This window comes from Hippoglossus hippoglossus, chromosome 4 (assembly GCF_009819705.1).
Source record: "Hippoglossus hippoglossus isolate fHipHip1 chromosome 4, fHipHip1.pri, whole genome shotgun sequence".
Taxonomy (NCBI): Eukaryota; Metazoa; Chordata; class Actinopteri; order Pleuronectiformes; family Pleuronectidae; genus Hippoglossus; species Hippoglossus hippoglossus.
Window position 1 is genome coordinate 5,508,630 of NC_047154.1, and position 26,433 is coordinate 5,535,062.

Here is a 26,433-nt window from a genome sequence, read left to right on the forward strand (position 1 = left end):
AACCAACTAAGTTATTCGTGCTCGTTGTATAAGAACCTTCAATTGAAAAAGATATAAATCAACTAAGTAAATTAGGTTCAGAAAAACAGCTGAGCCATTAATAGTGGAATCAATTCAAGGGTTTAAATACTGACACCACCTTGTTTTATCCGGTCTGGGAATAAAGTACACAAGTATCTTTATTAGAAGTACAAATTCATTCAAACTCCAAAACACCTCAAATCAGAAGAATGTTAGATCATAAAACTGTTGGTTTTATTTTTTTTATTTCCCTCATCCTCGTGTCTTCTATAAATCTTGTCTTGTAAAACGTGTCCTCGTTTGATTTACAGAAATTCAGTCACTGAACATTTCAAACAGGTGAAAACTGAAAATACTCATTTCAATACAACATTCACTTGAAACACAATACATTTTTGGAGAGAAATGTGTTTCTATTAAGTTTCTGCTTCGTCTTTCACTTCTTTTTCTTCACAGACGTCTTTCTCCTGAAAAACATAATCGTTCATATATTTAAACGTCAGTTTGAGGGAAACTGTTGCTGCTGAGTAGAAACACACAATTCACTGTTTAATATCGGAAAACCTGAGGACTTCATGTTCTACTAATCAATTGTACCTGGTGGTTCTAAGGCTGAATTTAAAACTTTCTGAATTTGAAATCTTACTTTTTTAATTTCAAATGATAACAGTAAAGGAGGGTTGTTGCTCCACATGAGTAGAATGCTCCTAACGGTGTGAAAATATGTTTTAAATGTTTTATGAATATCTGTGTTTTTTTGGGGGTTGATTAGTTTTAACCAAAAGTGTCTACAGTCCTGCATCTGGAAATACAGAACAAAGGAGGACAAAGGAGGACCAAGGAAAGACATGAGCGAACGAGGAGGTGAAGCACCTGGTTTGATTCGTCCTCCCTCTCCTTCCTCCTCCTCTGCTCCATCTCCACCATGCTGTAGAAGTCGTTCTCGGCTCTGACGATCAGCTGATCAGGACTCTCCTCTCCCTCCTCCTGACCTCCTTCCTCCTCTTTGCTCTGCTCCGATCGACTCCTCTCCTTCAGACGAATCTCTCTCTGTCGAGCCTCCAGGATCTTTTCTCGCTTTGTCTCGCGCTCAAACATCTGGAAATACAGAAACACAGTGATGCCTGAGATGTTTCAGCTTGTTTCCACTTCACGGTGGAACATCTGGGATGCTCCACAGGTTGTCCTGCTACAGTAAGATCTATCATTTACAGTAAACTGTCCTGAGCTTCACTCCTTGTGGTAAGTGAAGCCGTATTTGAAGCCGTAACAGTTTCATCACTTTTTCTCCGAGGCCTCGTCCACATGGGAATTAATAAAGATGGTTCTGCATCGAGAAGAGGGAATGGATTCTGATGCAACTGTTTTTCAATATAGTGAAAGAGTAACTGTACATTTGAGTGTAGAGCACTTTTCAAAATCTAAGTTTTAAAGTGCTTTACAAGGGCAGCAAAATAAAACAGACCACAGCAACTAGGACTCACAAATATTAAAAGACATTATTAATTTAAAAGACAACATTCTTTTAGATTAATTTTTTTAAATTTCAGGTAAAATCAGGAAAGGCTCTCTGATAAAAGTATGTTCCAACAAGGGATTTAATTAATTTAATTCCACTGACTCAACTGACACTGACTCAGCTGACCCTTTAGCTTTTAATCTGGAACACACAGAAGACCTCTGCCTGAGGTTGTCTGGAACACACAGACGACCTCAGGCAGAGGATCTCATTGTACGTGACAGCTCATAAAATAATAAAAGGTCTGATATGTAGCTGGGAGAAAAGCCATGGAGACCTTAACATTTAAAATCAGTAAAATCTTTCTAAAACATCAGGGAGCCAGTGTAAAGACGCTGTTGAGTCAAGGCGTGATGAAATAAAAGTATGTAAAATCGATTAAAATTAACTTTTAGCCTTGATGTGACCCAGGGGGAGCATGAAAATAAAATTGGACCCAAAACCGACCCCTGGGGCACACCACTAAAGCGCCTCATGTAAACAAAGGAGCACACTTGGACACCACAGGCCAAAACCTCAGTGTTCCCTCTCCAAACGACAGCACTGACATTGAGTTTCTGAACATCTTCACCCTGGACGCAGTTTTCCTAAAGCTAAGATTAGGGAATTAAACATGTATCTGCAGGTGTTTCAGTGTTTCTCACAGCAGCCAGCAGATTCTTCTCGTTCTTCTGGAGCGTCGACAGTCCAGAGCAGATTTCTAGCAGCGTGGCCTCGCCCTGCTGAGAACCACACGCCACCAAACGCCCGTTATCCTGAATGCAGAGGCTGTTCAGAGCCTTGTCACACACCTAAGGACGACCAGGGACAACAAGAGCGACAACATTAACAACAAACAACAATGACATTTACTTTTTTATGGGGGAGATAAGAGCACCTTGAGACTGAGTGTGGGGTCGTTCTGTTTGAAAAGGATGTCCCAGATGTCCAAGACACCATCCATCTTTACTGTGAAGAAGACAGAGGGTCTGACTGGACTCCAGCAGGCATCTGTCAGGAACGACATCTGATATCTGAGGAAACAAAACTGGATGTTAAAATCTTGACCTAGTTTGACCCAAACTGAGCAGGAGGTAGAGTGGAGGGTCTGAGTCCTACTTGGTCCACATGATGGATGATTCCTTGATGTCCTCAGACCAGATTCTGGCCGTCCAGTCCCCCACGGTGAGGAAGTTTTTGGGAAAGAAGGGATTCCTCTGCAGGGCGTAGATGGGTCCGTGGTGACCATCGTACGTACAAACAATTTTCTCAGCCGGTGTCTTTGCCTTCCTGTTACAGGAGACGACGACACCCTGCTCTGTCCCCACCATGAACTTAGTGGGCTGCAGAGACATAGGACAGAGTAACAAAGACAGAAACACAGGGTCTGAGATTAAACTGCTAAAACTAATTTTAATCTGTTGAACTACTTTAATGCAACGTTTCATCAATTATGTTTTGAATCTCGTTTTTTTTAAAGATCTCTGTTTCTTTTAAGTTATAAGGGCTTTCTCTTTTTTTCAAATGTTTTCTGGGTGTTGGTAGAACCAAGAAAATCTATGTTATCCATTATTGTGTTTCCGTCTGCATTGATCTTTCTTTATTTTTGGAATATTTACATTTACAAAACATTTATTGAATTTGTTTACCATTTTATTTACATCTTAAATGTCTGAATTGTCTTTAATTATATTGCATTAATAAGTTATTCCTCTACTTTCTGCTAATGAATCGTATGAGATGACAGCTGCTTTTGATTGCTCTGCCCTCCTTGGTAATGTGTGACAAATAGATATTGCATCCCTTTGAATCTTTATGTTCTCACTGGGCAGAAATCCCATCACTTTCTCAATGAGATCTACAACTATTAACTCACAGCCAAAGGGGGGCTGGAGCTAATCCCAGTGTACAGTACATTGGTGGATCCTGGGCAGCGGCCCATCTCAGGGCCAACATACAGAGAACAACTAAACTAACTAAAAACAACCATTCACTCTTATCTTCTTACCTAACCCTATTCTCTTTGTCCTTGGTCTGTGGGAGAAACTCCACACAGAAGGACTCCGGCTGAACCAGGATTTGAACCAAGAACCTTCTTGCTGTGAGGCAACAGTGCTAAAGGACACAGTACATGGGGGACTTGTCACATCTTGAGCTCCATGCTGGGTAGAATAACAGAAACTCACCATGGTGGCTTCAAATTCCAGTGAGATGGCTCCTAAAGCCCGATTTAGGTTCCCCTCCCTGCCCAGGTCCAGAACCAGACGCTCTGTGGGCTCGCTCAACTTGCGAACATCCCACCACAGAACCTGACGGATAGAGGAGACTTTTAGTAGAAGTCTTTTTTAAAGATTAGTTCCCTGGTCCTATTTAGGCCTCTTCAGCCTAATAGGCTAATTCAAACAATCATGAGTCTACCTGTCCGTCCGTGGAGGCAGAAAATGCATCAGTTCCAGTCTTGGACTGCAGCCAGACGATTTTGTAGACCGGGTCCCTGTGACTGTGCTCCACAGAGGAACACTCCACAGGCTGGCTGCCTCTCCGGGTGTCCCAGTAAGCTAAAACAAACACAGTCGCATCTTTATAAACCTTGTCACAGACAGAAAATCACTGTCTGTCAGTCTGGACCTGAACGTACCGATCTGCCCATTGAAGCTGCCTCCTACCAGAGTGTGTGAATCTTTGGGATTATAATCCAGACAGATAAGTGGAGATGTCGGCTTGAGTGTCATCTCTGGTCTGTTTGGGTTCTCTGAAACATACAACATCCATCTGTGAACAGACTGAAATCTGTGGTGCTTTTGAATTCAGCTGCTTTCTGACCCACCAATGTCCCAGATGTAGGAGTCCAGGCTCATGTCTTTTGAAGTTTTCTGGAACTCGAGGCAGGAGTAGGCGGCCGCCAGCTTTCTGCCGCTGTCCGGATGCCATGACAGACCAGTAATGGTACGTTTCACCTCATTAGGATCTCTGTAGGCACAAAGGAGAGGGAGTGCAATGAACAAAACAACCTCAGCGATCAATCGGTCACCGTCTGTACATCAATTTGTTGCAATGACAGTTGCACCTAAAAACATTGATGGTCTTGGCGGAGGGCGGCTCCTGAATTCCCTCCTCCTCTTCCTCGTCCTCCAGGTACTCCTGGTAGATGTCCACAGCATTGTTCTGTCTGATGCAGTGCTCCATTACCTGGACCAAACCATGACATTACATGGTGACATCATACAGTGACATCACGGCCGTAGACACGTTCCTCTCATCTGCTGACAGCCACTTTACTCACAGTGAAAGTAAATTAGAGCAAACCAAAAGTGACTCAATGTCAACTGAGGTGAACTGGGTGGATGTGGACTGATGTGGACTTGGGTGGACTGAGATAAAGTGGATGAATGTGGACTGATGTGGACTGAGGTGGACTGACGTAAAGTGGGTGGATGTGGACTGATGCAGACTGAGGTGGACTGAGGTAAAGTGGGTGGATGTGGACTGAGGTGGACTGAGGTAAAGTGGGTGGATGTGGACTGAAGGGAACTGGGTGGATGTGGACTAATGCGGACAGAGGTGGACTGAGGTAAAGTGGGTGGATGTGGACTGAGGTAAAGTGGGTGGTTGTGGACTGATGCAGACTCAGGTGGACTGAGGTAAAGTGGGTGGATATGGACTGAAGTGAACTGGGTAGATGTGGACTGATGCAGATTGTGGTGGACTGAGGTAAAGTGGGTGGATGTGGACTGAGGTAAATGTGGACTGAGGTGAACTGGGTGAATGTGGACTGAGGTAAAGTGGGTGGATGTGGACTGAGTGAACTGGGTGGATGTGGACTGATGTGGACTTGGGTGGACTGAGATAAAGTGGGTGAATGTGGACTGATGCGGACTGAGGTGGACTGAGGTAAAGTGGGTGGATGTGGACTGAAGTGAACTGGGTGGATGTGGACTGATGCGGACTGAGGTGGACTGAGGTAAAGTGGGTGGATGTGGACTGAGGTAAACTGGGTGGTTGCGGACTGATGCAGACCCAGGTGGACTTAGGTAAAGTGGGTGGATGTGGACTGAAGTGAACTGAGTAGATGTGGACTGATGCAGATTGTGGTGGACTGAGGTAAAGTGGGTGGATGTGGACTGATGTGGACTGAGGTGGACTAAGGTAAAGTGGGTGGATGTGGACTGATGTGGACTGAGGTAAATGTGGACTGAGGTGAACTGGGTGAATGTGGACTGAGTGAACTGGGTGGATGTGGATCTTACACTGGCCAGCTGCAGGACGCTGTTGATGTAGCTCTCGTCTTTTTCCACCTTCTTCCTGAAACGGATGGTTTGCTCCATCTCCTCAGGGTTGACATCTTTGGGCCACCCCCCCTCCACATGGTTAATCCCACAGCTGTTGGACTCAAAGCGCTCCGTGTTCACCTGTAGAATTTTACTATTTAATACAGAGGTAATCTATCACCTGTCATTTCAAGGACATTAATTAATTTCTCCAGGGTTTGACCAGCCATGTCCAGTCACTATTGGTGTTTCCCAGGGCTCTGTCCTGGGGCCCCTTCTGTTTATAATCTACTTACTTCCTCTTGGCATATCTTCTGTAAATTTAACATTAATTTACATTGCTATGTGGATGACACCCAGCCCTACCTGTCCTACCTGTCCAAACCTACTCCATCCTCCTGCCTACCTCCCTCACTTTCTGAAACTCAACAGTGATAAAACCGAGGTTCTCCTTATTGGCATCAAATCCACCTGAACAAATCAGAAAGTTTTTCAGACAGGTGTCTGTCACACAGTGTGTCACACAGTGAGTCTCACCTGGTGCTCGGACATGTCGCGGCCCACCTGCTGGGCCTGTTCTCTGGGGGTTTTCAGGATGAACTCCTGACCCAGACTCGGCTCCGGGAGCACGTCCACCAGCAGCTCAGCAGGCCGGTCCGAGAACAGACACTGGCGGCCGAGCTCCCCGCGGAGCTTCGTGTAGACGTGGACGATCTCCATGGAACCTCCGGTACCGTTCTACCGTTCCACTGTTCCACCGTGACCCGCGGGAATGCTATGCTCCGTTTCTATAGTAACGGTGTTGAAAAGTCGAGGTGCGTTCAGGACTCACTGTAACGCTCCGTTCAAGATTTGGAAATACAACTCAACTAATGAAATAGCTTTAATATACATGAAGGTTTTATATAAATAGCAACAAACATACTGTAGCATCCGTACATGTTAGGCTCCGTTAGTAACATGTACATAGAATATAAATGAAGTACATGCGTAAAGAAAATGTCACATTTGGGAAAAGCCCGACTGGAAGGTGCTGTGGTCTTGTTCACGTGGTGATTTCACATGTCAGTGACAGAAGTATAAAGTCACAATGATTCATTCATTCATGAGCTGAATTATATTATGATAAAACACTGTTCGTCTTCCGCATGTGTCACAGCATTGTGTAATGCGACATCTAGCGGTGATACGGTACAAGTGTGAAGACCGGAATCGCCTTAATATTTAAAGTTTCGAGCCACTGTAAACGCACCATTTCCCCCTCCTCTGTAACCCGGAACAACAACAGTTTACAAAGCGACCTCATGTGTTTGATCCATCTCACTGTATGAAGTCAGAGTGTGTTTGTCAGTAGTCTGTGTTATGATAATAGTTACAACCCAGACAGACGTAGATAGAACCAGTGTTTCTCTATGGCTTCACGTCTGAGAGCTGACATGGCTGATCATCAACCTCTGATTCTGGATGGTGGACTAGCGACTGAACTGGAAGCACAAGGAATACATTTACAGGTACAGCTTACTGCTCCATACATAAACACTCTTGCCTCCCAGCCAGCAGGGATTTCACATTTAAATATGTATGATCTTATTATGCAGGTAGGCTGCACTGCACAGTTTCATGTTTGTAACCAGCTGTTTTTATGTTATTAGGCCAAAATATCTCTGTGCATTTTAGTACCCTTACGTCAGATATAGCTACATCTTTATAAATTCAAATGTGGGATTATGCACTTTGTATTCCTGCTGAGATGACCAAGTAAACACTGCTGGAACTAACTCAACACAATGAGATAGCATAAAGCTGTGTTTCAATGGTAAAAGTCAATTTGAAATAGTAGAATGACATTTTTAAAAGAACTATTAGGAAAATTCTCTCAAGTGTAAATGGCAATACCAGAATCTGATGGTGAAGCATTAGAAGTAAATGTTAAAAGTAAAACTTCTAAAATCTAAATGAAATGTGTAAATATTGATAGGAAAATGTAGCTGAGCTGTAGAGTAACAGTAAAAGTACTCACTATGCAGCCAAAATGGCTCTGTCAGTGTTTTATTATTGCATAATACGGGTTATTAATATTGTTGGTGCAGCAACATGTATGCTGCTTTTTATTGTTTTTTCCTGCAGTACAACTAATATTACTCTGCAAAGCAACTACAGCTGCTGAAATTTGTTTAATGGAGACAAGATATAAAGTAATACAAATTTGAAATGTCAAGTATGATGCTGAGCTACTTATTCTGTATTTAACTTCAGTAATCAAGTAAATATAGAGTAGTTACGTTTCACCTCTCTGAAAGATAAAGGGCTGCATGCTTCCAATGATAAAGGTTCAAAGGTTGTTCACTTACAATAAATATCACCCAGCTTGTGGTTGACTATCAGCTAATATTGTTGAATATGATGCCATGTAACAATTTTATATGCAAGTAGATATGGCTGGGCAATAAACAATATCAGTTATTATTGTAACAGTAGCAATATAACAAAGGTTCAATACATCAATACAATGCTTATGCATTGTGCAAACACAGTGAGGAGGTATAATACATCATTGATCGACCTCCGATTTCTAAAATATTTTGCTGTTTGTCAAGTCTTTGTCATTCTCTGCTCATAAAGAAGAGCTTAAAACCACAACCTTCACTCAGGAGCAAAATTCTTTCTTAAAACTTAAGAGAAATATGACATTTGTTGTGATAATTATTGATATTGACTGATATGAACAGCTTTATCTTGATATAATTTTTGGCCATATCGCCCAGCACTACAAGCCAAGACATCCAACTCTGTATAGAAAAAGGGATTAATAGTTTTATATCATCAGTGTTTTAAGATATAGACTGATGCTTCTTGTGTGTCTCACACATAGGGAGATCCTTTGTGGAGTGCCAGACTGTTGCACACTAATCCCCAGGCCATAAGAGAGGCTCATTACAGGTGGGTCCACGGGAAGTAGTCTGGTAGCAGAGTCAGTAGAATAGAGGTGTATAAATAATAATCAACTGCAGAAACCATGTGTTTTTTATTTTTATTTTACCACAGTTTCCTCCGCAGTGGAGCTGATGTTATCACCACAGCCACATACCAGGCAAGTATCACAGGGTTCATCACTCACATGGACGTGAGCTCTGAATGTGCCAGAGAGCTGTTGATGTCTGGTGTTCACCTGGCCAAAGAGTCAGTGAAGAGATTTGTCTCTGAGAGCCGTGCAACAGGTACAGACTCAGACACTCTGATATCCTCTGAGCTGAGTGGACCCAGTGTGTCTTTGTGCTATTTGAATGTTGTGATTTGTTTATCTCTTAAGAGCAAAAATGTCCCCTGGTGGCCGGCTCTGTTGGACCATACGGGGCTTTTCTGCACAATGGTTCAGAGTACACTGGGGCGTATGCAGAGAAGATGAGTATTGAGGTGAGTGGTTCTTCTTACTGTGCTCATACTGGTTCATTTAAAGTCCTGTAGGTACTGAATCGAGTTCAGGTAGTTCAAAGGTGACACAATAGGTGGATGGATGAATGGATGGATGCATTTTTTAGATAATAAACAACATAAATATTCATAAACTAAATAGTAAAATATACAGGAAGTTACCTTCATAAATGATGTCAACAAAGCATCTGAAGACACATTTCTCTCACATATGTCACCACCAAACGTTAGGGGCCATTAGGAACTAGTTAACTTCAAAAACAAAGTGAGTTAGGGTGCATAATAGACAGACATAAAACAAAGGGTAGAAATAAATTCCTAAACAATTGGCACAATCAATTTAAACAAACATACTGGTGCATAGCAACATGTTCTCAAACAAAGGGATTTACTTGGATACAGCCACACCTTAAACAACCTCCCCTTCAAAACTCCTCCCCTTGCCCAGACCCTGACCTCACACAATGGGCCTAATTCTTGCTTGAGATTCATTAACAGGGTTCCTCCCAGGCCCCTTCCACCATGTTTCATGGAAATTTGTTCAGTATTTTTGCATAATCCTGCTCACAATTAGAAAATGCACAAGGATGAAACATGAAACATAACCTCTTTGCTAGAGGTGACTGTAACTTGATAATGGTGTAATTCCCTTGATTTTCAGAATCTCAGGTTTTTCTTTTCTCCCCAAAGGAACTTAAAGTATGGCATCGGCCACAGATTGGTTGCCTAGCAGCAGCAGGAGCTGACCTCATTGCTTTTGAGACAATCCCAAGTATCAAAGAGGCAGAGGCTCTGGTGGAGCTGCTGAGAGAGTTTCCCAACACCAAAGCCTGGCTCTCCTTCTCCTGTAAGGTAACCATTGTACATGAAGAGTATAAAGTTAATGTTGATCCATTAGTGTTTTAAAGTGACTCACAGTCTGTACAAAAACTGTCAGGATGGGAGGTGTATATCAGACGGCAGCCTGTTCACAGACGCAGTGAAGATTGCTAACACATCCACACAACTGGTCGCTGTAGGAGTCAACTGCTGCTCTCCAGCACTGGTGGAGCAGCTGCTGGACTCTGCAGGCTCCCTGCTGAGCCCAGATATGAGCTGGGTGGTGTACCCCAACAGTGGAGAGGAGTGGGACACTGAGCAGGGGTGAGTCCGAAGTCATGAGCTGTGTCTCAATTCAGGGGCTGCATTTAAAGACTGATTACGTCTCAGCGGCAACACTGGCCCATTTTAAAGGCTCCTTCAAATGCAGCTGAGAAATGAATTCTTCCATCCACGAGAAACAAAGGATCCTTCCCGGCCCAACCTATCCCAGGATTCATTGGGCTTCAGTGACAAACCCTTTTCAAAGAGGTAATGGCACTGGCAAGCAACGATCCTGATACTCAAGCACGTTAGCATCAGGCTTCATCTCACCTGAACAGTTAACAGTACACGTGTTAAAAAAACAAGGGGCATTAAAATGATTTCGTAGTGTTCAACTCCAGCTCTGTTGCTAGGCAACCACAATCTTTTTCTGTCGACCAGACCGTCTCATTTCAGTGGGGACCCTGAAGGAGGCAGTGTTTTTAGGCCAAGTAGACACATCCCCGAAGGATGCAGCCCCTGAATTTGAACAGCTATGGAGTTTTAATAATAAAGTCACAGCTTTAACAGCCTCTGTATTTTTATCAACAGATGTGACATGTCAAAATTGGGCTCTTGTGTAAAGGCAATGTTTTCCTCACCACCATAGTAGCTAATTACCCCTGTATCAGTCATTCTGCGTTTTAACATTTCAGCTATTGATTGAAAACAGATCCCGAACTAAGAATCTCATTCCATTTGGTGAATAAGAGACTGAAAATCTTTCCCTGAAAATAATACAGCATCTTACAACAGGATAGTCAGGAAATCCATTAAAGGAAACTTGAGATACAAAGATGTTGTTAGTGAGGCTGCTCTCTGACTTGTTTACTAATTTGAACTCATTTTAACCCAAACATGCTCTTTGCAGCTACATATTAAGGAAAATACTGAATAAAATATTTCATGATTCTCTGTATCAGAATATAGTTAAAATCAAATGATCAGAAATCTAATTTAACTGCCTTGTGACTTTCCAATGAGAAATCCTACATATCGTTCAGATTTCTTTCAGTCTGTCCTTCGATTTTCTCGACAAACTTCCATCCAATCAACTAAACTTACTGGGTGTGTTACCAGAAAGTTTTTTTTTTTTAAATACTAAACAAAATTGAAAATACAGACTTGAGGCAGATAGTGCAGTAACCAGCGACGTCTCAGAATGTTGATTTGTGAGTTTGTGAATAGCAGCCATTTTCCTTAGACTTTATTAAACAATGCCACACACTAACAGACACATATTCACAAACCACAATTTGCCTCATCGGGCTCAACAATCTGTACAAGGTGCGACATCCTCCTGTCTTAAACCCTCGACTAGGGTGAAGAAAAACATACTTTTAGTTACTATTTGTCTTTTCCAATGTGCACAGAGGCACACAACAACATCCGTTTCTTTTTTCCTACAAAGGTGGATGACTCCAGGAAAAACATCAGCATCAATACTTGAACTCAGTCATACATGGATGAAGCAAGGTGCCTTTTTGATAGGTAAGAAGAACTGTTTTCTCTTCTCTTTTGTCTTTTCCATCAGTCTTTTACTCTGAAGAGCTTCTCTCTCTCTCTCTCTCTGTCTGTCCATTAGGAGGCTGCTGCCGTATTGGTCCTGCTCACATTAAAGAGTTACGACAACAGTTAAAAGGAAGTTGTACCTCTGCCGCCTCTGCAGTGTGACTGGACTGAAACTGTAACAGTGATTGTGACAAAGAAGTCTGTCCTGGGAGTTTGTAAAAATCTTAATTTATTGTAAAATAAATTAAATATACCACTACATCAAAACCATGTGGGTACACGATGACATCCGTATTGGGTCAAAGACAAGGACCTTCTTGGTAAAAGTGTAAGAATAAATTAAATCTGTACATAAACAGAAAAAAATCAAACCATGTAGTCGTTCACATTTTGTTTTAGAGTCCGTGAAGGATTCCACCATCACTTCTGTACAGATCCTGTCTTTTAAAAACTGGAAGGGTCTATGCAACTGTCTCACTGAAGGTTTCACTAAGCACAACAGCTGCTTGAACAACACTTGGGACTGGATGGCATTTCCACTGAACTAACCACTGTACGTCAGGCACAAAACAAGCCCACTCACTGTACCTCTACTATGGAATATGGAAGGATGATCTTTGATCTGAATTTACAGCAAAATATGTCATTGCCATGTTTCCCAAGACAGCATGAGTTGAATATAATGTACTCTAATACAGTATCCAAGCAGTGAGGTACAGACGATGTGATAGAAACATAACTAAACACAAAGAAATGGGTTTGATAAAATGAAAATAATCCTGTAGTGTGACTGTCACATGGGAATGTAAATACACGGGTGGACAAGATAAAAGAAACACCTTCCAGTGCTGTAGAAGTGTTGATTCACTGATCTTCATTTTTAAGGGTTCAATGTTTGGTTCAGGAGATATCTACTGTCTCTCTTTAACAGTGAAGTATTCTTCTGTTTGCAATGTGTCACCAGGATTTTAAAGAAAGACTGCACTATTTGAAACTGATGCTCAAGCAATCCAGACAGCAACCATCTGTCCTCCATGGGCCTGCAAGGTGTCTTCCTCCGCCCTCGAAAGTCAGACAGTAATAGTTCGATCGATTTAATACGGCTCACGTGTGTAGCTGATTGTGTAACTGTGACTTGTATATGGTTGCTGGTGCATCAGCTCCAAGTTTACAGCCCCTCACCAACACTACCTTCCACAAAATATTAAATTCAATGCAAATTATGTTACAGCCTCAAACTGACAGTTGAGTTGAATCTAAATCTAAAGTTAATATTAAAAGAAATGCTTGTGTATCCAGAGCTCATGCCTCTGTACACAGAACTCTATTATTGCTCAGATATGTCAAACGTTAATTCATTATAATGAACATATACAGTGTCGTTTATTTTGCCATTATGCTGGGGGGGGGGGGGGATACCTGCAAAAGCATTAACTGTATTAATCCACTGCTTAAAAATTGTTCTTCTGTTCTTCTTCTACTTCTGTTTAAATATAGTTTGATTAAAAACTACAAGGCCCAGTTGTGGTAGGACATTAAGTTTTGAAACCATATATTAGTGGTGCATTTTTTAAGATTTACATCTTCAGTATGAACTTATGGGTTTGGAGTTAAGTGCCACAAACAGGGTAGAGAAGCCAGAACGTACAGACCGATGGACTGATGTTGTTTTGGTCATATATTGACGATAAAATACAGAACAACTCCAGACTTTTTCTGTAACTGTATATTAAGGCTACTGAATTGTTTTATAATGTCTGTTATTTCGTCCTCCCCTGTATGTCCCGCTGAACCTTTTCAGTCTGTGATGTCTTCTTGGAGGTCGCTGTCAGGGGAGCTCTTCCGTCTGTACTCTGTGGTGTTGGACAGGCGTTTCCAGCTGGTGTCTTTCTGACTTCCCATACTGTGCGAGCGTCCCAGGTGGGCCAGGCGTTTACTCGGCGTCCTCTCCTCCGTGTCCTCTGAGACGTGTCCGTGGGCCCGCTCCGTGCTGGAGTGGTGGAAGTCGTGGCGCAGGTTCTCCAGATTCATTGTCCAGGGGCCGAGCTTCTGCCAGTTCACCCTCTGGAACGCCATGATGCAGTGCAGGTTGCCGCCCACCTGCGAGACAGGGAGAGTCTATTAGTTCTATCCCACATGTGTTTACTTAAAGAACAACATTGAAAACAACAGATGTGAGGGGAGGAACCTTTTTGGTTTTGCGCTGCTGGATCCCCCTCTCTGTGTGACGAATGTCCAGGTATTCTGGGTTCTGTGTGTTGAGGTCAGTCACAATGTCCAGCCACCTGAAAAGAGTGGTTTCATGTTACAGAGCGTAACGGTGAACGCCCACTTTGCTCCGCCAACATGATTTTAGTGGTTGTGGTAGACATTTCCATGGTAACAGCTAGCTCTACCAATAAGAGACGTCACTTTTACACTTGAGGATTGTGGGTAGTGTAGTACTTCTCCTTGACATTGTGAATAAAACAGTTGATATTATACAGATGTTTGGCTTCTACAGGATTTTATAACATCGTTTCACAATCTCATAGCTTGTGGTAAGTCTACCTTGGATGGTTACAATATTAGGGCTGGTAATCAGAATCTGTTTTCAGAAAATAAATGGGATTTTTATTTCCAGAACCACACTGCTGAGCTCTGTTCAACTCAACAACAGTGCTGATCAACTTTAGCAGAGACTGAGGAGAAACAGAGCTTACTTTTTACAATGAATAGCTGGGTGTTTCCTGCTGGGCTCTCCGATGAGGATCCAGTGCTCCATTTCATTTGTGGGTTGAGGGCCCCTTTGCACAGCAGAGAACAACTTGTCTGTTTATAAACTGTTATTTATACAGTGTTTATACACTCAAACAAATATATAACATCAAATTCAAGACCTTTCCAGGCCGATAGGTTGAGACACAGATCAAGGTTAATAAGAACATGCAGAGCAAAGCCAATCCAAGGAGAGAGAGGCTTGACTGTGAGAACATTTCTCAATTGTGTTGACAGCAGAGCTAGTGGTCTCCTGCACACATGCAGACAGCCGCACGTAGTGAAAACGTGACGTAAAAAACTTCTATTTTTGTAAGCACTTTCAATGACCAATGTCTATTCATTTCCATTTTCATAAACATTCCAGGTCTGGTTTTTTCAGTCTTTTTTCTGTAACCTTGGAGCCATCAGAAGAGAACTGGGTACACGAGCGGTGCACAGACAAAGCATGAAGGTTGCCACCCACTTCAAAGCGAGGGGCAAATCAGTCTTGTATGAGAGAAATGACATATCTGCAAACTCAATATGCTCAGAGGAAGAACTGCATAGGTCCTCAAGCAGACAAATCCCCTGAGGGGATGCTGCATTTAATCACTAACCTCAGCCGGCTGACACTCTTAACAACCCATATAGCCATATAGAACACTCATAGCCAACATGACAGGCAGATATGGCTACCATAAACCACTGTGTCCCTGTCTGGAACATCAGACAGAATAAGCTACAGCTGTGTGTGTGCGCCACCACCTTGGACACCATCCCTCAGCCCAAGGAGAGCGCTGCGCAGTGAGACAGTCGGAAATGAATCTAATGCCCCCAGACACATTGCCTGATGTATCTGGAGCGGGATGACAGAGCTCAGCGAACAAGGGGTACCAGCTTAAGCTCGATAAATCTTATCAAGCTGCGAAGCACAGAACCTGCAGTTCTTGGATGGGAGGGTTGTGGGTCCGCCTACACCGTGTTTATGGGGCACGGCTGGATGAGTGGGCAGAGTTGGTTCCATAGGTGGGGAATTGACCAAACCAGTCCTCTAAGCTTCATCCAAATCCAAAAATTGTCCATTTGAGACATGGGTAGACGGCAGCTTGTTCTATGTTGGGGTCAACTCCGAAAAAAAGTCGGGGAACATGGGCAAGAGGTTCTTTACCAATGTCGGCTCAGGAGGAAAAGGCCACAACACGACCAATTTGTCAGCTGCACGGCAGCATTGAGAGTACAACAATGTGTCATTTTGGCTAACTAACACAGTAGCAGCAGTATACTGGTCCAACGTCTCCTGGTCATCCTCCGACAAACCGTGAATATACAGACGGATGTCCAGCATGTAATCATCTTCATGATGAGCAGCTAGCTCAGGTTGTGGTTGGGTATCGCTCACCATGGAATCAAGCTCAAGCTTAAATAACCCCTCGACAAACTTGAGCTAACTTCGATCTGGAAGTAGCTATTGTTGACAGATGTATATAAGTGCAGGTGGGGCCTCAACACTATCATAGGTCACGCAGGGGCATAATATCCCATAATAATATCCCATACTTTATGTGTGGTACTAAGTGAGGGGCTAAACAACTAATTGATGATTCACAAAACTAATCAACACTCTGTAATGACAATAATCACAGAGGTGGACCTACCTGTAAGCTTTTGCTGCTTTGAGGGGTGTAGCTTCAAAGCCCACAGGGCAGAAGTAGTGGTTCTGACAGTGGTAAATGTAGGCCATGGACTCATCCTTCAGCCCTTGGGTCAGCTTCATCAACGCTCCTTCCGCTGAAAAGATTAGAGCAGTTATTACTTGTTTAAGCTCTTTATGAGCAGATATATATGGGGGGGGTTGGAAGCTGTGGGACTAACCTGTTTCTCCTGCAGTCTTGTGTTTTCCATGGGGTTTGTACAGAATGTAGGAGCAACCTCGCATTCTGAAGTTTTCGTTGATTTGTCTGAACCAACTGTAAGATCAAGTGCATTGATTAAGGAGTTGGGTATGTTTCCTGAGATGGAGTGAATATTTTAAAAGGCCAAACGAGATGTTTGTGTACCGCATTAGAGTAGCGTTTCCGGTGAAAGGACCAAACTTTATTTCTTCAAAAGGCGGCTGAAAGCCAAGAATATGCAGAGCCTCCTCCTGAGAAATGGGTGGGAGACTAGCAACACAAATAAAAGGTGCACATATTAGTAAGCGACTGCAACTTCAGTGCAACAGAAAAAATGCAAATCATCTCACATGATACCAGTTGAAAAGGAAACTGGTCCAGAACAATAGAACAGAACAACCGCTTTCAGATCACGCTGATCACGTCTCATCAACAGTTGATTGACGGGTCCGGCATTTTTTGACTGAAAGAGAGCAGTGTTCTGGGATCTGAGGGAACAGCCGTTTATCTGGAGCTGTAGTAACAAGTACTGGCTCATGTCCATGCTGCGTCTAATCGCCTTTTTTTCCATCATGTACACTGACAGCTGCAGAAGCTGTAGGGACGACAGTGGCCATGTCAGATTCTCAGGGAACACTGTGTTGCTGTCTCCTTCACATCCAGAGCAGGAGATTGTCTGTGCTCTTCCTGCTTTTTAACTGGTCTGATGACAACATTTTTAGAGTTGAATGTATCCAAAACAAAAGAACTGATTGCTAATATTAGAAACATGCAATCAAATTTGTTTTAATTTTTGTTTCTGTTGCATGTTAGAGACATCATCAACATGCCTGCTCGCTGGTGAATCCTGGGGAGGATCTCCTGCTGTGAACAGGGCTTAATTAGGAAATTATCAAACGTTTTTACCAGGGGGCTGGACGGAGACACTCTGGAGAAAGTCCGGAGGCTCTAACTTGGCCATTTCTCACCTTCAAGAAGTTATCCGAAGTTTTGTGCATGTCTGAAAGAAGCTAGAGAGGGGATTACTAAACAAGAGAAGAGCGCACTATTCTGAATTATTTTTAACTCAGTTCAGTTATTCCTCGTTTTTAAATCAGTTTGTAACTGAGATTCCTTTCATCACATTTCATTTGCTGGTGTGAGTCTGACATAGTCTGACCGAGAGCCTCAACTTTATTGATAAGTTCTGTTACAGCAGATCAAACTGAGGGATGTGACTTATTTTAATGTCAAGGAGGAAACCAATGAACACACTGTACCTACCTTACTTTGTCATGAGCTGTATTTTTACATGAAATCTGAGAGAGAACACAATGTGCAGCTCACCTTCCTGCACCCAAAGTGCTGTATAAAAAGTTCCAAACGGACACCAAAGAGGAGATTCCACATGAAGTCTTGTACTGGGGCCGACTGATGCAATACCTGAGATAATAAACAGATTCACAGAGTAAACCATTATATCACATTAACAGTGTGATGCAAAATTGTCCTTTCCAGTATAAAGTCTCTAAAGAATAACGAGTGAAAACAGTGCATGTTTACCAAAATGCCTGACTAAATCAGGTTTAATATAACTCCTCTCCCTGCATTCTCCAGTACAAGTTATGGTTTCCTGCATGTGCATCTGCAATTCTTTACTGTGCATTAATTAAAAAATGTTGGAACATTACCATCTTCTGAGGTCGAGCACTTTTCGCTGTTTGATCTCCTCCATGGAGGCGTGAGGAGGGATGTCTTGCAGATTGCGGCTGGGTCTGTCTGATGACTTCATCTTCTTGGTGCTGCATTTCTTCACATTGCCTGAAATGTAGTTTGAGATTATCTCACTGACAATTTTTTAAAATTCATATCACAGACTTTAGTTATGAGATCTTTCTTACTTGTTCTTATTTTTCTCATAAGCACGGCATCGAAGTCTACTGTGTCGATCTCCCAAGCCAGAATAGGTTTGGTGTTGCCAGAGGACACTTGCTCCATTTCATAGTCCCCGTCTGATCCCACATGGGCCCCACAAGAGCTGAAGTCAACTGAGGGTTTGGTCTTCATCAGCGTGGGCCCATCATCCTGCTTGTTCTGTACATCGTCCATGGCTGTGCTCGGGGGACAATACACCGAAGCAGCCTGGTTGAGGAGAGCATAGTCTGAGCAAACTGTGTAGAACTTTTCTCTGGAGTGTGTGACCGGGCAGGTCCATGGCAGGTGGAGCTCGACGCTGGAAGCCCTCCTCGCTCTGGCGGCGTCCCGGGCCAGGGAGCTGAGCAGGCCGCGGCCCTCCTCCCCATCAGTTGTCCTCTGCTGCCCTGATGGCTCTTCTGGCCCAGACAGGTTCCCTCCTTGAACATCTGATGTATTAGGCATTGAACAGCCACTTTAAATATATGATGGGTGGGAGAAACAGCTGAAGCTGACTGTGATGCTGAAGTGATAGCTGTCTCTTCTGGGGATGAGAAGAGAGGCATTTATAAAAACAGCACAGAGATTTAAAGGGAAGATATTGAGGAGGTGCAGTGACAACAGGGTTTCAACACACATTGATCACAAACACATGTTATCCAAGTCACAACCCGGAATATCATTGTTTAAACTTACAGTGATGTTAGATAAGAGAAAATAAGACTGTATTAATCAAGTCATTTCTTGTTCCAGCTTGCTCTGAGGTTACAGTAACACACTATAAAATACAGACAATAAAACGATATAGAATTAGGTCGAAAAAACACAAGTGTAGACAAAATAAAAGTATTTAATGAATTATAAGAGAAAATAAATACATGAAGTGTATTCACAGTAAATGCAGAACTAGTGTCTAATAGAATTAACAACAGAAATGAAAGCAATTAGTAAGTTACTTGAAAAACTGAACCTAAACTGGCAGTAAGTAATGATAGACAGGGGGGGGGGGGGGGGGGGGGGGGGGAATGGTAATTCTGCAGATGAATAGTTATTTTGCACACAAATAGTTGTGCAGATGATAAGTTATATTGCAATTGTATTCCAGATGAATAGTTATATTGCAGATGAGTAGTAATATTGCAGAGTTGGTATGGGAGTCTCTGACTATCAGTGGTCCTCCCTGCAGAGGGGTGAGGTCTGTGTCGCTCGTCGGTGGCCTCAGTACCACTGACGGTGTTATGGTGTGACACCACGCACGGGGACGAGAGGCCATGATGCTAAGTAGGACAGGATCGCACAGCATTACCTCTAACCTACAATAAGTCACACATTGAGGAAGCAGCCTGCTGCTGCTGTTGTTGTTGTTGTTGTTATTGAACATTAACAGACACCTCACCTGTGACGCCGCTGTGCGCTAGTCAGCCCGTGTACACACGCCCAGCTGTTACGTCTCCATCGCAGCGAGGAGCGAGGTGTCAGGACAGAAAGTGTCTGTGAGCTGGTCACACGTCAAACTCGCCTCACGTGCCTACAGCTCGGTGCACATGAACGTGGAACATGTTCAAATTCCACCATGTTAGTCCTGCACCGTCCTGCTGCTGACACCCACTTCCTGCTCCGCCTCACGGACCGTGCCATTCTGACGTCTGAGCAGGGGTGCTCTGGTGCTAGCAGATAAATATGGTAATGACACTGAAAACACTTAGCTGGAAAATAATGTGAAATACAAACGCGTATAATTCGCGTATTCACACCAGTAAATGGAATTATTGTTCAATTAAATTTAAGTAAGAAAATGGACGGCTTCTCCTCAGCCCGTATACCCCCCTGTTAGAAAAAAAATGGACCGATCCTGCTGTTCCAAACTAGTCCCAGCAGTCTCAGCAGAGTCTCTTTAAACTTCACTGCACACGGGAGGTAAGTGTCACTGTAAACACTGTAAACTACAGGAAGAACACTGTAAACTACAGGAAGAACACTGTAAACTACAGGAAGAACACTGTGATCTGACGACATGTCGCAGCTCAAACACGGAGTGATTCACCGGGAGCCAGAGGAACAGGTGTTAGTCTCAGGAGACATGAGACAGGTTCATTAGACCTTCCTGTCACTTTGACTTCACTGGGCTGACTTGATATTTAATGGCAACAGTTGAGCTCACAAAATATGTCTGAGCTCATTCTTCACAAAGGTGAGGCCTTTTGACTCTGTGAAGTTACAATAGATGTGTACATGTGTATGTGTATGACAGAGAAGGAGGAGGAAAAGAGGAAGACAGGAATAATAAGGAAGCCAAAAAAAATTGGGGAAAAAGGGGAAGGGGTAGCAAGAGAAGGAGGAGAAGTAGGAGGATGTAAAAAAATAGGAGAAAAAGGAGGAGAAGAGGAAGAAAGAGAGCGAGAAGAAGAAGGAGGTAGAAAGACGAGGAGAGGAGGAGAAGAAGAGGAAGAAGGACTATAAGAAGAATAAGATAGGGAAGAGGAGGAAGAGAAGAAGACAGAAGAGGAAGAGGGTTGAGGATGAGGAGAAGAAAAAAGGAGGAAGAAAGAGGAGCAGAAGATGGTAAGAGGAGCAGATGGAAAAGGAGGAGGAGGAGGTGGAGAAGAGGAAGATGGAGGAAGAGCAACAGAAGAAGTAGTTGTAATAGTTGTATTAGTTTCCTCTAGAGCAGCTGAAGAACCACAGGTTTATATTAAACCTTTAAAAACGATCACATTTCACTGCTGCTGAAACGTTGATTCAGCTGTTTTCCTCAATACATTTCAGGTGTAACAGTGAAAAACCAGATGGTCACTGCGAGCACCTGACTCCTTATGACCACTCGTTGCTTTAGGAGTGATATTTTTGGCAGGAGAAAATTAAGAAGGAATGATTCACTTTCATCTTGGCACGGTTTTGACAGTGATTTCTGAAATTTGAATCTTACAGATGACCATGGCAAAGAAACTGGTGATCATCGACACAGACTGCGGCATAGATGATGCTCAGGCCATCATCATGGCCTTGGCAGCACCGAACATCCAGATCCTGGGCGTCACCTGCGTGTTTGGAAACGCCGCGGTCGACAATGTGTGTCAGAATGTTTTGAGGGTGCTCTCCGTCTGTGAGCGTGAGGAGGTACTTTTACCCAAGACACACTACATTTCGACCGTCGGATCAATAATTCTATACCTGAACGGGAGGGATAGAGGATCCAGGATCAGGAGAATGTAAACATGGGTCATTTTAACACTTATCAAAAAGCTCATTTTGATCCAGGAACAAATGTGTGGCTGACAAACTTTTTCTTAATGCAACATGGCTCACAGTATGTATTGTATTGATATAAATCAAACATATTGTATTGATGTTATACATCAATATCAACCACAGACAACACCAGAGTTATCGATTTGAGCCGAACTGAGCCCTTTACAGACACATCAGTATATAATATGAAAACTTGTTTTTTTAATATGTGCATTTTAACCCTAAAAATATGCTTATTTTCTTTATTCAAGTTCTACATATTTGGTTTTATTTGTGCTTACTTTTGATTATAGTAATTTATAATAAAGTTTAGGGTTAAGCTGTCAAATATAAAGCCTCAATTACTGAGGTTATCAAGGGTTTGATAACGACATCTTAAGAATCATATATTTATATCAGATTTCTTTATTTCCTAATAACGTTGTCTACATCAGCCCCCAACAATCTTTATTGTTAGGGCTCCATTTTCAGCTAATCTGGCTCTGGATCATTCACTCAGTGACCACAGGAAGATAACAGCTGTAGTCAGACGATTATTTACTCAAGTAAATAAACAATAGAATGATACTTAGTAACCTAGAAAGCTTTTAATGGTCCATTTGGTCACTGTAGTGTTCAGGAAGCAAAGTGAGTTGATTAAAACATGGTGACATTTTATAATAAGGTTGCATGAACAGTAGGGGTTAAGCTGTCCAATAATTAAAGTATGTTGGACAAAGAAATCCCAGTAAAAACTGCACTAATGGGAACTTTTTTTCCTGCAGATTCCAGTGTTTCGAGGCTCTGGCGTCCCTCTGGTCAGAGACAGTAACTCAAGTACTGACCACTTTGGCACTGATGGACTTGGAGACGTGATTGAAGATAAAGATCCACAGTGGGAGGAGAAAATCCAGAAGGAGCCTGCAGCCAATGCATTGATAAGACTGGTGTCTGAAAACCAGAACCAGGTGAGAGGCCTCACTGTGGTCTGCCTGTGATCTGCAGCTGCCCTCTGGTGGTGGTGTACTACTAAAACATGCCTTCCACAGGTCTCCTTGGTCGCCCTCGGCCCGCTCACTAATCTGGCACTGGCTGTCAGACTGGATCCACGCTTTCCCCAGAAGCTCAAAGATCTGTACATTATGGGTGGCAACAAGGAAGGTAATACCACAGCATGATTACAGTGTTTGTATTGCAGACATGATAAGTAAACATTTCTTTTGTCTTTGTAGGAATAGGAAATGTGAAACTGTGTGCAGAGTTCAACTTTGCAATGGACCCAGAGTCTGCCTATATTGTTCTTGAAGAGTTTCTCTGCCCTACATACATCGCAACATGGGAATATGCGTGCAGAAACGGACTGACATGGGTAAGATGTGTAGAGCTTAGTAAGTCTGTCTGACTGTCTCACTTCCAGGAGCCTCTCAAGGGCGTGGGGGGCTTCAGGCTAAAGGGACCTGAAGGGGCCTACATCCAAAGTTCAGTCAAGTTCACAGTTCACAACTTTCAAAGTTGTTGGATTGCTATGCAGTTTACGTAGACTCTGACTGGATTCCCAACAGGTTGGAAATCAGATTTGAGTCTGCAACGCAAAAAGGACCCATCGGCAAGGCTCTCTGATCTTTGATGAGTTCACACATAGCGATTGGCAACTGCCAATTGAGTGTTTATCTGGGTCTTTGTCGTCGATTAGCAAAACTCGACAGCAACTGGCTAATCTGGCCAAAAATCGTATAGTATGAACAAGGTTTCAGGGGGTTTCCTCCCATGGTGTTATTGCAGCCTCTGTACATAGTATCTGATCATAGAATTTAAGGAGGGTCTCACAGCAGTCTCCATGTTGCTATGGACTAACACAATCAACCATTCTCAGGCGCCTCAGGCAATTGCCTGCTTTGCCTTCCCTGTTCCAACGCCCCTGCTTGCTTTAACCTGATTTTACTTGTGCAGGACTTCTTTGAGGAGTTGATCAACCAGGATGCACCAGCCGCACGCTTCATGAAGATGATAACATCCAAGTGCTGGGCCTACTCCAAAGAGGGTTTTATGAACAAGAGAGACGTGTACTTTGGACCGTGCTTCGTCTCGTATGATGCCTATGCGATGGCCGCCTGCATTGACGGCAGTGTGGTGACGGAGAGCATCCAGTGTCCCGTTCGCGTGGAGCTGCAGGGTTCCATCGCTCGTGGCATGATGGCACTAGATCGCACAAACACGCTGAAGAAGAGTCACAGTGTGTTTGTTATGACTAGGTGTGATATGGCCAAGTTTGGTCAGCTACTAATGGGGTCTCTTAGGCAACCATGTAAGAAGTAATCTTTGGTGCCCTGATGGAAAATGGATATACTGCTCATACAAATTTGACAAATAATAGGAACCTCCTTCACCCGATGGTGTCATCACCCATGAGGATGCTCCCCCTGTATTAATACAAATATATATATACACTACCGTTCAAACGTTTGGGGTCACTTAGAAATTTCCTTATTTTTCAAAGAAAAGCACTGTTTTTTTCAATGAAGATAACATTAAATGAATCAGAAATACACTCTATACATTGTTAATGTGGTAAATGACTATTCTAGGTGGAAACGTCTGGTTTTAATGAAATATCTACATAGGTGTATAGAGGCCCATTTCCAGCAACTATCACTCCAGTGTTCTAATGGTACATTGTGTTTGCTAATCGCCTTAGAAGACTAATGGATGATTAGAAAACCCTTGAAAACCCTTGTGCAATTATGTTAGCACAGCTGAAAACTGTTTTGCTGGTGAGAGAAGCTATAAAACTGGCCTTCCTTTGAGCTAGTTGAGTATCTGGAGCATCTGTGGGTTCGATTATACTCTCAAAATGGCCAGAAAAAGAGAACTTTCATGTGAAACTCACCAGTTTATTCTTGTTCTTAGAAATGAAGGCTATTCCATGTGAGAAATTGCGAAGAAACTGAAAATTTCCTACAACGGTGTGTACTACTCCCTTCAGAGAACAGCACAAACGGGCTCTAACCAGAGTAGAAAGAGAAGTGGGAGGCCCCGGTGCACAACTCAGCAAGAAGACAAGTATATTAGAGTCTCTAGTTTGAGAAATAGATGCCTCACAGGTCCTCAACTGGCAGCTTCTTTAATTGGTACCCGCAAAACGCCAGTGTCAACGTCTACAGTGAAGAGGCGACTCCGGGATGCTGGCCTTCTAGGCAGAGTGGCAAAGAAAAAGCCATATCTGAGACTGGCCAATAAAAAGAAAAGATTGATATGGGCAAAAGAACACAGACATTGGACAGAGGAAGATTGGAAAAAAGTGTTATGGACAGACGAATCAAAGTTTGAGGTGTTTGGATCACACAGAAGAACATTTGTGAGACGCAGAACAGGTGAAAAGATGCTGGAAGAGTGCCTGACGCCATCTGTCAAGCATGGTGGAGGTAATGTGATGGTCTGGGGCTGCTTTGGTGCTGGTAAAGTGGGAGATTTGTACAAGGTAAAAGGGATTTTAAATAAGGAAGGCTATCACTCCATTTTGCAACGCCATGCCATACCCTGTGGACAGCGCTTGATTGGAGCCAATTTCCTCCTACAACAGGACAATGACCCAAAGCACACCTCCAAATTATGCAAGAACTATTTAGGGAAGAAGCAGGCAGCTGGTATGCTGTCTGTAATGGAGTGGCCAGCGCAGTCACCAGATCTCAACCCCATTGAGCTGTTGTGGGAGCAGCTTGACCGTATGGTACGCAAGAAGTGCCCATCAAGCCAATCCAACTTGTGGGAGGTGCTTCAGGAAGCGTGGGGTGACATTTCTACAGATTACCTCAACAAATTAACAGCTAGAATGCCAAAGGTCTGCAATGCTGGAATTGCTGCAAATGGAGCATTCTTTGACGAAAGCAAAGTTTGAAGAACAAAATTAATATTTCAAATAAAAATCATTATTTCTAACCTTGTCAATGTCTTGACTATATTTTCTATTCATTTTGCAACTCATGTGATAAATAAGTGTTTTTTTTCATGGAAAACACGAAATTGTCTGGGTGACCCCAAACTTTTGAACGGTAGTGTATATGAATGTAAAAATAAAAATAAAAAAGTAGTGATTTAGTAGCACTTAAATGGCACTTACTTATAGCACTTTGTAGTTTGGCTTTTTTGAAGAAATTGTACTTTCTTGATTCTTGTTGCTCTGGGTTTGTACCCTCATGGTTGAATGCACTTATTGTAAGTTGCTTTGGATAAAAGCGTCAGCTAAATGAAATGTCATATTTTCTGCGTGTGCCAATAAACCAATGAATTTCTCCACTCATCCTGCATCAAATGTAAGATTTGGTGGGTTGAAGAGATTGTGTCCAGCACTGGGGGATAAAGATTGAACCTTTACACTTGTGGATCATCTCCATGGAACACATTCCCATAATGCCCTGCTACACTGGTGATGGAGCTGGTGGTGGTTGAACCTGTGATAAACCGGAACATACACGATGTTGAGAAAAGATACAATTGCTGCATCACAGACTTTGAAGGAGCAGACATTGAGACTGGCCACTGTTTCTTCGAGGTTCATTTAAACAGTAGTGTGTCCTGTTGCAATAAATTGAACTAAGGTTCATTTGTAGCTTTTAATGACATAATAAACAAAAAAATGGTCCAATTTTAGAATATATATATATTTTTCCAATTAAACTTTAACTGTTTTTTTTTTATATTGTTGATATTTTATTGTTAAGGTAAAACTGTGAAAAGAATTTGTGTGACCTATATTAAAGAAGTTATGACCAGTCAGTCTCCTAAAAAGTTTAAACATTTTTGGCTCATATCTTCTTTAATTAGGATCTAA

General features: G+C 42.7%; 4 protein-coding genes across 5 annotated transcripts; 2 read left to right on the forward strand and 2 right to left on the reverse strand.

Annotated features, from left to right (window-relative positions):
• Nucleotides 1–232: 232 nt before the first annotated feature.
• Nucleotides 233–6,648, reverse strand: LOC117760494 (dynein intermediate chain 2, axonemal-like). Its single transcript, XM_034583572.1, has 12 exons — nucleotides 6,325–6,648; nucleotides 5,767–5,928; nucleotides 4,587–4,708; nucleotides 4,347–4,489; nucleotides 4,158–4,271; nucleotides 3,938–4,077; nucleotides 3,706–3,828; nucleotides 2,639–2,862; nucleotides 2,418–2,553; nucleotides 2,185–2,331; nucleotides 895–1,119; nucleotides 233–488 (listed from the first exon to the last, which is right to left on the reverse strand). Exons 1-12 carry the CDS (start codon nucleotides 6,505–6,507, stop codon nucleotides 438–440), a joined length of 1,770 nt encoding a protein of 589 aa, XP_034439463.1. The 5' UTR covers nucleotides 6,508–6,648; the 3' UTR covers nucleotides 233–437.
• A 419-nt stretch (nucleotides 6,649–7,067) lies between these two features.
• Nucleotides 7,068–12,241, forward strand: zgc:172121 (uncharacterized protein LOC337599 homolog). 2 transcript variants are annotated; one of them, XM_034583577.1, is made up of 8 exons: nucleotides 7,068–7,298; nucleotides 8,660–8,727; nucleotides 8,833–9,005; nucleotides 9,098–9,201; nucleotides 9,910–10,071; nucleotides 10,157–10,362; nucleotides 11,753–11,832; nucleotides 11,927–12,241. In XM_034583577.1, the coding sequence occupies exons 1-8, from the start codon at nucleotides 7,200–7,202 to the stop codon at nucleotides 12,013–12,015; spliced, it is 981 nt and encodes a 326-aa protein (XP_034439468.1). In that variant the 5' UTR covers nucleotides 7,068–7,199; the 3' UTR covers nucleotides 12,016–12,241. The 2 variants fall into 2 exon arrangements, 1 of the variants encoding a protein (XP_034439468.1); XR_004613683.1 differs by lacking the exons at nucleotides 11,753–11,832; nucleotides 11,927–12,241 and adding an exon at nucleotides 10,515–11,453 and having other exon boundaries at nucleotides 10,157–10,463.
• A 1,003-nt stretch (nucleotides 12,242–13,244) lies between these two features.
• LOC117760496 (basic immunoglobulin-like variable motif-containing protein) lies at nucleotides 13,245–19,959 on the reverse strand. Its single transcript, XM_034583573.1, has 11 exons — nucleotides 19,774–19,959; nucleotides 18,365–18,921; nucleotides 18,155–18,284; nucleotides 17,811–17,906; nucleotides 16,650–16,754; nucleotides 16,465–16,559; nucleotides 16,248–16,380; nucleotides 14,556–14,639; nucleotides 14,042–14,138; nucleotides 13,618–13,953; nucleotides 13,245–13,559 (listed from the first exon to the last, which is right to left on the reverse strand). The coding sequence occupies exons 2-10, from the start codon at nucleotides 18,840–18,842 to the stop codon at nucleotides 13,651–13,653; spliced, it is 1,521 nt and encodes a 506-aa protein (XP_034439464.1). The 5' UTR covers nucleotides 18,843–18,921; nucleotides 19,774–19,959; the 3' UTR covers nucleotides 13,245–13,559; nucleotides 13,618–13,650.
• A 158-nt stretch (nucleotides 19,960–20,117) lies between these two features.
• si:ch211-201h21.5 (uncharacterized protein LOC555526 homolog) lies at nucleotides 20,118–24,049 on the forward strand. Its single transcript, XM_034583575.1, has 6 exons — nucleotides 20,118–20,294; nucleotides 21,306–21,494; nucleotides 22,391–22,573; nucleotides 22,655–22,766; nucleotides 22,838–22,974; nucleotides 23,556–24,049. The coding sequence occupies exons 2-6, from the start codon at nucleotides 21,306–21,308 to the stop codon at nucleotides 23,919–23,921; spliced, it is 987 nt and encodes a 328-aa protein (XP_034439466.1). The 5' UTR covers nucleotides 20,118–20,294; the 3' UTR covers nucleotides 23,922–24,049.
• The last annotated feature ends 2,384 nt before the right edge of the window (nucleotides 24,050–26,433 follow it).